This window comes from Oryza brachyantha, chromosome 2, assembly GCF_000231095.2.
Source record: "Oryza brachyantha chromosome 2, ObraRS2, whole genome shotgun sequence".
In the NCBI taxonomy this organism is placed as follows: Eukaryota; Viridiplantae; Streptophyta; class Magnoliopsida; order Poales; family Poaceae; genus Oryza; species Oryza brachyantha.
The window spans coordinates 23,301,054-23,314,479 of record NC_023164.2 but is presented as its reverse complement, the minus strand read 5'-3'; the positions used below and the strand labels follow the sequence as shown (position 1 = coordinate 23,314,479).

Here is a 13,426-nt window from a genome sequence, read left to right as displayed (position 1 = left end):
GCTTGTGCATGATAAGAATTGCCTACCTATAAAAAATGGTCAATGTGGTGCTTACAGATTTCAGCCAGCAAGCTCACTTATTGGTACTCGGTCCATTATGTTGCAAGCAATTTGTGCGTTCTTCTGGAGAACCGGATCAATATCTGGCAGTTTTGGAATCTGAAACAAGTATAACGAGCGTTATGTACTGTATACTAATCATAATACTCCCTCCAGTGATACAGTCCCCCTCAAAAAAACAAGTCGTTTTAGACATTTCAAAGTCAACATTATACATCTTTGACTACCTACTTAATTATCATTAAGTTTAAAAAGTTATACAAGTGTAATATTATAAAAGCCCTTGTTATCACAAACTTGAATATATTATTTTTCATGTACATCATTTTACTCGGTACATGATTTTTATGGTCAAAGCTAACTCATGTTGCCTTCACACATTCTAAAACGCCTTGTTTTTTGGACCGGAGAGAGTAGTACCATCAAGCTGATAGAAGTGTATAAGAATAAAATCCTAAGTACACTGGAAATATCAGGTAAAGCGAATGTATGTGATCGACATACATATCAGGTAATATACCTGGGCTAGTAAATCAATCGTGCGTCTGAGCAGACGGGCTAAATCTCCATCATCCATTGCCGAGTCCATCATTATCTCCCTCCATGTCAACCCTGATGCCCAGGCTTCAACCATCCCAGCAAACTGGGCATCTATTTCGCAGGGTATCTGCAGGTGGAGGAATGGGACCACCCGGTGATAAACAAGAAAAAAGGGGATTGAATTTGTCGATTAAAGGATAACTCAAAACAGTAACATTGTGTTCCGAACCTTCACACCGTGCTTCTCTTGGAGATCGACGAGTGAGTTTCTCTGCTCTTCTAAGTAGTTTATAACACCAGTAACAACAGAAGATGGTTCATATACATAACTGCAAGGCATCAAATAATCAGCACGGAGACTAAGAAAGAAGTTCATATTAATTGTTCCAAATCTTAGTCCTCCCAATGGAAATGTCAAGAATACTAGGAAATATATAAATAAATCAAGAATTCAGTTTATATTATTCATTGACACTATGGGCATATTTGGTTTGATACCAATTGGTAATGACAAGATTTGACACACAATTTTAAGGTAGAAGTATGTTAAGGCATGTTTGATTTGATGTCTTATAATTCTAGAGTGGTGTCAAGTGTGGATGTTTTCAGAGTCAACAAACCTGTATGTTTGGAGTGTTTAAAATCTACTTAATTTGTTGCCTGAACCAAACATACCATATGCATACATGCTCAGTAGGCCACAGTGCACGTCACCAAATGATTGAATATACTTTTTCTTTGTTGTTGGTGAAGCAGATTGATAATTTTTCAGAGAGCTCAATTTATAAACTAATCATGATTTATACTAAAAAAAAGTATATCTGAGACAGCCAATGTGCTGATCTGTCCAGCTAAGCACATGGGACCGATGGTCCAAATGATCTATGTTAGTGCATTTCCACTATTTGGACTGCATTAAGGGTAAGTATACAGATCTAAACACAGTGAAATTGATTTGAAAGAAGATAAACATAGAAGGCTATCAAAATGAAGAAACGGGTGGTGCTGTGGAGTAGCATACCTGCTGTTTTTCCAGGGACGAAGTTTGATCCCTTCTGATACTAAACTTCCACATATTGCTGCAAGCTGAGAAGGCTTCAGATCCAAAAGGATCTTGTTTCTAAGAACCATGGCAAGCCAGAGCTCATTTTCCCCTCGTATGGCTGCTGCTGTCTCACCCAACGGATAGATTACTTGAGTATTGATATCTAATGCTCTAGCCTCTTGTATGATTTTGCTGATCTGGACACTCATTTAGATCCGCAAATCAATGTTTGGTAAATATTCAATGATGGCAGGCATATAATTAACATAACAATCTACAACCATACCAACTGTTCCAGCGACCATGAACATCCATCTAATTGTGATATATTTTCAGGAGAAATGGTTGAAATATTATATCAAAATTTTACACATAGTAAGTGTCACTTGTTTTCTAAGGTTGGATCAAACGGGGGAGATGCTTAGGCTGTTCGGAGAACCGTGTCTAGTTCGGTTGGCAAGGGTTGGTGGCTTTCACCCTAAAGACCCAGGATCGATCTCTCGACCTGCTCATATTCCGTCTGAATTAAACGAAGGTCTATTTCATGTGATTTATCTAGAAGAAACTTAACAAAACTACATTTAGGTAAGGAACATCATGTATGGAACAAGTAAATGCAAATTACCTCAGTTATCATTCTAGAGCAACGATACAATACAATAGGCGGAAACCCGCACTGTTTTATTAACACTATAACTAGAAGAGTTCATCGAACATATAATAAGTTGCATGCTCACCTGCAAAAATTCCTTCCAACCAGTTGGTTCAATTTGCCTTATCCGCCGAGTTAAACGACGAGATCTAGCTTCCAAACGTTCGATCTTTTCTTTTGTAAAGTTTCTCATGTCAATGATCTTTTGAAATTCTTTGAAGCCCTTAGTACTCCTGATTGTTTTCTTCAATTGTGAAACCTTCCTCCTCTGTTGCTTGTAACATTCTACGGCATCTTGATGTTCATGGGAGAATCGTTCTACCTGTGGAAGGAAATTAAAAATAATAATATAAGTTACAAGCAGTAATCCCTAACATCAGATTCAGACAATTTCAATAGGATTAAACAATGTAGACAGTGGGGACTGGGGAACACATAGTACCACATGAAATTTTTACAGGAAATCATCATTCTTCTGGAGAAGACCATATAGAAGCTAGAAATAATTCCCAGGGGAACTGAATTCTGCCTTATACCTGGGATCTTAATAGCTGGTGATGACTTGGGGATTAATCATTCAGGTTTCGCAGAACAGGGATTTTTTTAGTAAAAGACCACATGTAATATGGTTTAAGTTGCGCAAAACCACAGGGGTTTGAGCACATGATATATAACACCTGGTATTATTGTACAAGAGTTTCACAAAACCATACTATTAACCATTTTAATACGGTACTACAACAAAATAAAAATGATCCATGTTAGGTAACTGCAACTTATATATGATGTGTCAAGGAACTTATAAATCTGATATAACTTTACATGTAATTTTATAACTCATATTTGGCAAAAAAAATGTCTTTATGAAACTATATGACCATAATGCCTATGGTTATTTGCCACATACCAAAAACACTGTAGTTTTCTGAAACTTGGTCCATAATGTATTTGGTTTTGTTAAATTTTATATGCATAGACACCAGTTGCACTGGTTAGAAGAAAGATGGAAATATAAAACTTTGCATGTGCTTTTGCTTTTTCGGGAGAGAGAAAATGGGAACCCATTGGGTATTATAGTTATAAATATTGATTCTTTTGAATAATGCAAGCAGACACAACCCCACTGGAGTATCGACTTCAATTTACACTATTGAGTTGCATGCATCGACTAGTTCAACCAGAAAGCTTAAGCTGGTGAGCAAAGGCAAGCAATTCACTTATACTCCAACACCCCCTCAAGCCTCAAGCATGAAATTCAAGTGGGCTGTAATTTTTATTTGATTGTGCATCAGCCAAGATTCGAACTTAAGATCTCCAGGTATGCTACCATATTGAGTTGCATGCACCGACTAGTTCAACCCAAAAGCTTAATATGGTAGTAAAGGCGGTCAATTCACGTATACTCCAACATGCATTAACCCTAGCACATGGAGTATCAACTCTAATTTGCATCAACCTTAGCACAAAACATATTAGCAGGGAAAACAAGGAACAAGTTCAAACCTCATCATCTTCTGAAAGGCTATTAAGCACGGGAACATTGAGACTCCACGACCATGTGTCCAGAGATCCATCCATGCACAACAAAGAACCATATTCTGATTTTGCGATTTTATCCCACACCATATCTTCACGCAGAAGGAGCTGCTTCAGGGTTTCTCTAGGGAGAGGATCTCCCTCTGCAGAAGGAACAGAAGGTAGACCTGTCCTGTAAACAGCTTTAATCCATTTTTCAGTGAATAGATACCATGAATTGTCTGAACTCAAGGCCACGTAATAAGATGGGTAATATTGCTGTCCTTCACTGTCAACTTTCTGCTTGCCAGCAACAAGAGAATCACCTTCCACCTGCAATAGCACCTAAAATAAGAACAAGGAAAAAGAACAATACTACAAAAAGAATAGCACAAATTTGTAGAAACGAATAGCAAAGACTCCATACACTATTTTCCTTGTCGTTTCCTGTAGATATCTAATAATTAATTACCAGTTACTGCCATATTGAAGAGAATAAAAATAATAGGATTCTAAGCAGTGTGGTTTTCCCCTTCTGCATTGCTCTACCAAGAGTATATGGCCAATTCACTCACCAAGCTCAGAATCTTTTGATCTGCAAATGAACTGAGGCTTCCAATAAAAACAGCAGGAATAGTGTGCTGCACTGAATCTTTGTCTTTGTACTGCAAGCACATGAAAGGAAGGTGACCACTTTCAAATTCTTCCAACCGAATTTTCCATGCAGCCATTCTTTCTAGTTCCATCCTTTTTTTAAGTTCATTTCTCATCTGCTTCTCTTCCTAATGAGTAGGCATAAAAAACAAGGGTGTTAAACTACATAATAAGTAACGCATTCATCAACAGGTTAGGAAAACTATTTCTATTTTGCAGATGATTGTTACTCCAATTCCCAGAAGCTTTCATGAGCTAAAATTGCAAGGGCCTTAATATTACTCCCCAATCTGGTTTTAAAGTCTATAATACAAAAACCTTACGCCAGTGTTAGCATGTTAGAAAAAATTGCATGTCATAACTTGTAACAAGTCCACTTTTCAATAAATAGGAAACACTCAAGCACTTGCCATGAATTCTGATTACACATCTGAAAATAATTACCTTTGAAACAAGGACAGTTTTGCTCAACATTACAGTGGGTTTAGAGTATCTAAAATTCCATGAATTCCAAGGGAAAATTTTCTATGAAACGTTCAATGAAGGAATGAAACAGTGGGACATGATGACCTAAGTGGTATATATTGATGGAATATAAAAGAAAAGGCAAATACAAATATACAATGGACTGAAGCACAGAACACTCATTCAAGGGAGATCATGTTTCCTCATCATAAAATTCAGTGATACAAATTACACAAATATCTGTGTGCAATGTTAAGTGAGAAAGTTAAAACCTCATCCATTATATGAATTGTTCTTAAACTGTTAACCGAATCAAGAGATTAATGTTACCTTCAGTTTCTTTTGAAGAAGAGAAATCTCAGTGTAGTCTTCCTCTGATAATTCTTCTCTACACTTTTGGTCAACGGATTCATCTGTAATTTCTGAAGAGAGGTACTGTATTTCATTCTGTATTCTTTCAAGCTCTTCTTTAGCAGCAACCATCACATTGCTCCCAACATAGTTACCAAAGCTTTGCTCAACTAACTTTCGAGCTTCTTCTAAAGTTCTTCCAGAACGCTTAACCTTAACATCATCTGATTCTTTCTGATTATGAGTAACTTTTGAACCCTGCATAGTACATTCGGATGCATGAGATAAAGGATAAGGAGAAAACATGAAAATATGTGGAAGGATCAAAGTAAGATACATACGGCGAGGAGATTCAAAACCATCCCATATGATGCGGTAAATTGTGAAACAAGTGGCTCAAGTCCAGCAAAGATAACATCGCAACAATCTTCAGGCCCTTCATAAGTAGTTTGAACAAGAACAGAATGTCCAATTGTATCAATCCCTCTCCGTCCAGCACGACCTGCCATCTGGAATAATTCATTTGGGGTTAAGAGTTGGCGTCCAGCATCAATTCTTTTGCTGAGAGAAGAAATCACAGCTGTTCTCGCAGGCATGTTAATCCCTGCTGCAAGGGTTTCTGTAGCGAAGACTACTTTAACAAGGCCACGCTGAAATAGTTCCTCAATAAAGGATTTCCAGAGAGGCAAGCAACCAGCATGATGGGCAGCAACTCCTCGTAGGAGTCCTTTCACGGCACTTTCCCGGATAGCATCAGGGTATTGCAGCCTGAACCTTTTAAGTTCCAGCTCAACCTCACTAGCCTCACAGTCATGCAGAAGTCTACAATCTTCAAGATATTCAACAGCTGCATCACACCCTCTTCTACTAAAAATAAACCAAATAGCTGGAAGCATGTCATTTTCCCAAAGTTGCGATAAAGTGTCACGTATTAATGGAACCTGTGTTGCAAGGCAATCAAGAAATAGCATACATTAGTCATAATACACTTTGACCTCTATGTAAAAAAAAATGACCATGTGAAACAGTCTAAAGTTATTATGTGAGGATACAAATCATAAAGAGTTTAAAAGAGACCATGGTTCATACTTGAGACCGACGCATATTGGTGAGCTCATGCTTTGACAGCTGAACCTGTTTTGAGATGTCCAAAGGGCTTCTGTTACCTTGCTCATTTTTATTTGTTCTAAGCTTCCTCTTTCCTTTCACATAATAGTATTCACTTTTTGGGGAAGATAAGTTCTGGAAGTGAGACATTCGCAATTTCCTGTATGGATTGAATGCAAAAGATATATATAATTTGGCACAAGTACTAATTGAAACAATATGCATGAACATGAAAATAATTCAATCAGCAAAAATGTCGTAAAATTGTTTTTTAGATAGTTGTTCTAAAATTGTTTGGGACACTATCCAGTGTCATATAAAACAAAAAAGCATAACCAGTTCTTATAAGGAATGCAAAGTCACATGATTATAAAAGGAAAGTGCACAGAGAGAGGAAGGGGAGAGGAGGAGAGGGGAGGGAGGGGTAATGGTCGTACTAAGTCATGAATATTTTTATGCATATATTTAAAATGATCTGGAGAATATAATGCCAATGAGAACAAGGAACAACCTATTCATTTTCTTTCCTTTCCCATCAAGAAGTGGTACAAGTGCATATTTCTTTGAGAAGTGCCAAGTAAGCGGAACTGGCCGTCTGTTTGATGTCACCAACTCTGTTTTACCGTGGATCTGCAAAGGAACAGACTTAATAATGGTTTTGCACATATAAAATAAAGTCAATACTTAAAAGAAATAAAGGGATGCCAAAATGTACGTAAACACAACTTTGCATAAAGATGGGCACACAAATGGTCATAACATATGCATGAATATGGGTATGTGCTTGAGCATGTTTTCTTGCACCAATCACCATGTTTATTTTAATCAATTTAATCATATTTCGGTGTATATCCAAACACCAATTCTAAATGTAGGAAGAGAGAAACTCTTACACCTGCCATACTGCTGAAAGTCTGGAAGCAATGCAATGCACTTTATTAACATAGTTGCAGAAAGCATCACTGCAAAGAAAATCAAGATGTCTTTGATGACAATGGCTAGCTAGCTGGTTTGTGGTTTCCTTTCTTCCCTCTTCTCTTTTCTTCCTTTCGGCACCCTGTTGCCATGTAATTTCACATGTTTTTTTCCTCCCAATCCTTAATGAAATTCTAGCCATCCTGCCTTGGGATGGCTCGGCAAAAAATCAAGATGCAAAAGAGGCGTAAAAAGTACAGTCACCTGACCGATCCAGCCAGCTAATTCATCAGGATTTGCAACAGTGGCAGATAAGCATATAAGCTGGACTTCCTTTGGACAATATATCACCTAAGGATATGACAAAAATGTTCTTTTAATTTGAATGACCAATATGACACACATGATCAATTAGAGAATGATGAGATGCATACAGTTTCTTCCCAAACAGTGCCACGCGAAATGTCACTTAAATAATGGACTTCATCCAAAACAATGACATCAACTTGAAATAATCTACCTTCAGATGCTGTCATACCGACACTGCAGTCCAAATACAAGATATCATTTTTTTTCAATAGAAACAGGACAAGCAACATCAGTTACAATTATGGTTGAATCTCAGAGAAAAATTTCCAGGGGAAACTATATAAGCAGCTATTATAAAATCATAGGTTATGCATATGCATGACCCGCGAGACACTTCCCATCGATATAGGTAGTGCTGAATCTATGATATACCATGAACAGTTCCTGTCATATAATGTTTGCTAGCGACATTGGACGAGGCAGACTGCCAAACTGGCATGCTGCAGAGCGAATTACTTGTAGCAATACACACAAACCACACAATTATCGTTCTTCTGTGAAATACCTTTGATATAGCATGTTACGCAGAATCTCTGTTGTCATTATCAGGATCTGAGCATCTTTGTTAATAGCAGAATCTCCTGTAAGAAGACCAACATTATGATCACCAAACGTATTCCTGAAATAATTTCCAGCAGCGACATGTCAAAATAAATCTACTAATCAGAAACTGACCATCTAGGAATAATCTAATAATATAATCTGAAGTTCTCCAACTTGGCAGAAGTTCTACAGAAATCAATCATGTGGATACTAGACTGAACGAGCATTGCATAAACTTCAACTTTCACATAAACTGTGCACCACATAACTTTGAAAGAGAAAAGGTAAGTATATTTACCTTTTTTATTTATTATGCCGGTCAAGATATATGATAGAATTTAAGTAAATCATTTGAGTATTTGCCTCAATGTTGCTAAAGGATAAAGGAAGAGTGACTTCCAAGGTTGTGTATTGGCTGGGAGCATGGGCATCCTATTTGAGATTAAAAAAACTAATGCGACATTAAAAATATATCCTAATACATATTTTACTCATTAACTGAAAAGAGGGGAATGACCGCATGAATTACAAATGAAGCATTTTACCGGAAATCGCGGAACTTCTGATTAGACAAGGCCTTTAATGGTGTTGTGTAGAAGAGGCGTCTCCCTCTTGCAACTGTTGCAACAGCTGCAGCTTCGGCAATTAGTGTCTTCCCACTACTTGTAGGTGCAGAAACTACGACAGATGAGCCTCTTAAAAATGCTTGTATAGCCAGTCGCTAAAAGAACATGGGAAACAGGTAAGGAAACGAGAGGTGACACTCAGGGCAACAATTAGTAAATCGTTAGAATTTGGAAACACTGTTCAGTATACCATGACTTCAGTGCAACTTTAAAGATTCACACCCATTTTTCAAATGTTTTCCAGTTTTCCCATTACCAAGGGTGAAGAGTTAGATTAGTTTGCAGAAACCAAAGCTACCTTTTTATCCCTTCGTGCTTAAGTGTCCGATGGATATTCCTAACATTTTTAAAATCAGTTTCAACACAAACATTTCAACACCAGCAGATTATTTTTTTTCATCAAGACATGGCATTCTTTGTTTTGTCAATCATCTTTGCAAGCAGCTCGTCACATATAATACCATCAAATAAAACTAACGATACGACACACAATGTATGACAGGAGTCTAAATAAAGTAATAAACCCATGAACAGGACTCAGATAGAGCTCAGTTGCATACGACAGTGGATTACTGGTCAGTAGCCCAGTATAGAAAAATTATCTACAACGAATCATGACACTGATTGTAAGTTACACGATACCATATATTCCTGAACTACCTAAACCAATCATCATTCAAACGAGACGGCATCCTCCTGAAATAGCGAAAAAACGATTTCACCACTTCAGAGTGATAAGATACCACCAATGTAGCCTCAAATAGGAGAAACCTACACAAAACTTTAAAATGTACTATAGCTGCTAGCTCAAATCCCAACCATTTCAGAGCCCCAATCAATCAAACTCATCGGATAAAATACAAAACCATTACCCACTCAATAAAATAAGAATTAGTTTAAGCGGATTAAAAACCAGATGGCACCTGAAACTTGTCAATGCGGAAGTCGTATATCCCTGCGAGCTCGTTGTAATCGATGATATCCTCCCCGAACTCCCGCACCTCGGCGACCAGCTTCCCCACCCGCTGATACTTGTACTCCTCCGACTTCCGCCTCCGCGCAGCACTCTCGTCCCGCACATCCTCCTCTTCCCCATCGTCCCCTTCCTCCTCGTCCTCGCCGCCGCTCTCCTCGTCCAGCTCCTCATCGCCCTCCTCCCCCTCGTAGTCCTCGTCGTCGTACTCTTCGTCCGCTTCCGCGTCCGCGTCGCGGATGTCTACCTCGTCGTCATCCTCCTCGTCGGCTTCCTCGTCCTCGTCGTCGTCGGAGACCGGGGCGGCGGCGCGGGAAGGGGAGCGCGCGGAGGGGAGGTGGAGCGGGGCCGGGGCGGCGTGGACTTGGGCTGGGTGGGAGGGGAGGAGGAGAGGAGCGGGGGAGGCCTGGGGGAGCGCGTGGCGAGGGGCCGAGGAGGGGAGTGGGAGGAGGAGGAGGAAGTGGGGAGCGAGGCAGTGCATGGCGGGAGGGTGCGGTGGTTCGATGGCGAGAAGAGGCGGGGGGGGGGGGGGGGGGGAGACGAGGGATAATGCTCGGATTTGGTTTTCGTCATTTCCGCACGGGAACTTGAAAATACGCCAACGCAGTTGATTTACGCCTTTGAAGCGTGGTAGGAGGCGGCATCGATACAATTTTTGAACCATACCAACCCGGCCCTGCATAGTTTGGAGTAATTTCGTGAGAATTTTAGAGGATTTGAGCGGTTTGCTGTGAAAATCATATAAATTCTTGTATTTCAAGAAAGCTAGCCGTGCTTTAACCACGCTTAAGGATGGTTATGCCTAGAGCGGATTGTGTTAGTCCAATAGGGGATTTTGGGTTTTCGCAGATACGCTCTTCTAAAACACGTCTTGTGAAAAAGTTGTACGTGAATGTTCCTCGTTTGATTTTTCTATTGTACGTTTTTTTTACTTTATAATAGTAAATTCAGTCATTTAAAGTCTCCAATAGTTATTAAAAAAATCAGATAATTCATCAAGATTATCTCAAACATCACCAAATTATGATTCAACTTCTGAAAATGCTAGGTTGTATTTATCTTAAAAATAGCTTCAAAAATATATTTTATACAAAGTGAAGTTTCTAAAAAAATTGTTATTTTGTCATCATCAAGACATGGTTTCATTAGAATACCACTTCCAGTTTTAGTTTTGCTAGTATGTTATTCTCAGACTGGTGCAACACGTTGAAATATCATTTTCCATTCATTTGATGCAAAGGGAAATGTTTTTACTCTTCATTCCCTTATGACTTTACCAAATTGCCCCTCATGAGTGTAGGCAATCAACAAGTCTAGCCATTCAAACTGTGTGGATGATTGAAGAAATATGTTTAAAAACAAAAAAAAAACGTAATGAAACACATAACATCAAAATAAGCTGGTTGAGGCAGACCATATACTTATTGCAAAACAAAAGACATGATAAACAAAACATAATGGGCCAGGGGCAAAACTATCATTTCACTATCAAAACAATGCCCTTTTTTTTCAATAAGAGAAATGACATTTCAGCGTGCCGCGCCAGTTCGAAATAGCATTTCCACGAAGCCAATACTAGGAGGTACATTGTAGTGAAACCAAGTTTTAAGGATGACACAATAGTAATTTTCACAATTTTCTTGTTTATTAATCAAACTAGTGTTTTGGTGACCATGTTGATATTCAAAAATCACTTATTTTACTTTCAAAATAATCATCTTTTGGTGACTAAATGTGGCATAAAACCCAATCAACAATCTATATTTCTTAAGTACTTAGCTTAGTCATCCTCCTCCGGTCCCTCCTCTTACCACACGTGCATATCGCGATATAACGAAATAAAAGACCCCCAAACCTCCTAGGTCGAGTGACGTAAGAGCATATTCAAGAGAATGTTAGTACATTGCTCACCAAATTTATGTATTCCATTAAAAAATGTTATGCATAAAAACTATACCCTCATCCAAAAGAAGCCCTAAACTAAATAACTTGATTACGAGTGCACAAGTCTGCCCTTAATCTAGGATATGATAGAATTGATTTTAGGCATGCACAAATATTGGAAATAGGTTTGGGAACATGTTGGAGACATGTTTTGTAGAAGAATTCCTAAAATTTAGTTTTATGGATTAATTTTAGACACCTCTAAAAAATGCTATAAGCCAACGCACGGGGCCATGTTATTCATTAGTACATTTTGCCACTAGCCCACAAAGAAAATTCCAAACATGGCCTTATATGGAACTAACAATCATAATAAGATCAATGATATTTAGCACCTCCTTTGATTTTTTTTACGACATTGAACTTTTAAGCGACATTTAACTATTTGTCTTATTAAAAACATGTAATTATCATTTATTTTGCACTGTTTTGTATTAAAAACACTTTAGATATGATAATTTTTATACTTGCACATCAATTTTGAATAAGATATGATCAAACATATATCTAAAAGTTAAGTACTTAAAAACATACCAAATTAAAGGGAGTATTATTTTCTCAAAGAGAGGTTTCATAATTATAGTGATAAATGCCCTAGGTACGAAATACCCTAAAATACTATATTAGCATACACATTGGAATATCACGTATCAAATCGGTTCGACACGAGGATCTACATGTCTCTTAGTTGGATACAGTTAAGCGGGATGCAATTTTATTGGGATGTTTTTTTTTACTTCGGTTAAGATACATGGTATGGTTGCTAAGTTGTATTTGGTAGCGAGATGTCTGAGTCTTGCTATGAGAAGGAAGGGTTTTGCCGCACAAATACAAGAACCCACAAAGTGGAGGAGGGAAAAGACACATGAAATATACAAAGCGGCAAAAACTCAAGATCGGGGGCACTCACATCGAGATCAAGCTCGCACAATTCCATATATTTCGTTGACATGTAGGTTAGGTCTGTCTAGTTGAGATGTGCATCTTGTACTCTGGTATATCTCACCGAGCTCATACAAAGAGCAAACAGACTTCAGCTGACTGGATTAGGACTATTATTTGACATCAGAGAGCTTGAACTAGTATAAAAATACCTGTCTTTTCTTTTGTGGATCTACTCTCACGTTTTATCAATCAAACCCTACCCCCTTAAATACCATAGTCAAAACTCTGTTCAACCATGTACGTGACTTCCATTAATTGGTATTTTATGCGGATGATCGAGTAAAACCGACTTCGTAGGAGTTTAGTGAGACTGTAATTATCGTTGACCTTTATCTCTTATAAGTGTCTTGTGTCCTTGAAGAAGGCATAGTATGTGCGTAGCGTGCATGTAACAGTGCGTTACCTGTAATTGAGAAAAGATTATATTTGTAGGGCGTGTACTGACTGTAGTTTGAATTCGAATCTCTTTATTTTAAATTTGTTCATGTGGTAGTCTAGAAAGAAGTTCTCCTGGGCCAAGTGCTTGAGTATCAAGATGGACTCCACCGAACAGATGCTCACTAACTACAGTTTAACTTAGCCCAAGGCCCAAATGACTGAACACTCACAGGCCCACCCACTTTCACTAACGCAGGCGCAGCAGAACAGGAGCCAGCAGATCTGAAATGGAGCCAAACCCGACGTGGACGAACCGAACAAACGTTGCACCCCCCACCGCACCG

The 13,426-nt window shown here is 38.4% G+C and overlaps 1 protein-coding gene across 3 annotated transcripts; it reads right to left on the bottom strand.

The window, feature by feature from the left end:
* Positions 1-38: 38 nt before the first annotated feature.
* On the bottom strand, positions 39-10,296 carry LOC102716570 (DExH-box ATP-dependent RNA helicase DExH15 chloroplastic). Of its 3 annotated transcripts, none has more exons than XM_040521516.1 (17): positions 9,766-10,296; positions 8,762-8,937; positions 8,179-8,292; positions 7,739-7,847; positions 7,569-7,655; positions 7,285-7,446; positions 6,901-7,019; positions 6,372-6,549; positions 5,624-6,223; positions 5,262-5,540; positions 4,388-4,594; positions 3,801-4,145; positions 2,383-2,619; positions 1,622-1,842; positions 830-929; positions 581-727; positions 39-159 (listed from the first exon to the last, which is right to left on the bottom strand). In XM_040521516.1, the coding sequence occupies exons 1-17, from the start codon at positions 10,294-10,296 to the stop codon at positions 61-63; spliced, it is 3,711 nt and encodes a 1,236-aa protein (XP_040377450.1). In that variant the 3' UTR covers positions 39-60. The 3 variants fall into 3 exon arrangements, with proteins under 3 accessions (XP_040377450.1, XP_015689320.2, XP_040377451.1); XM_040521517.1 differs by lacking the exon at positions 39-159 and adding an exon at positions 290-487; XM_015833834.2 differs by lacking the exon at positions 7,285-7,446.
* Between the last annotated feature and the right edge of the window lie 3,130 nt (positions 10,297-13,426).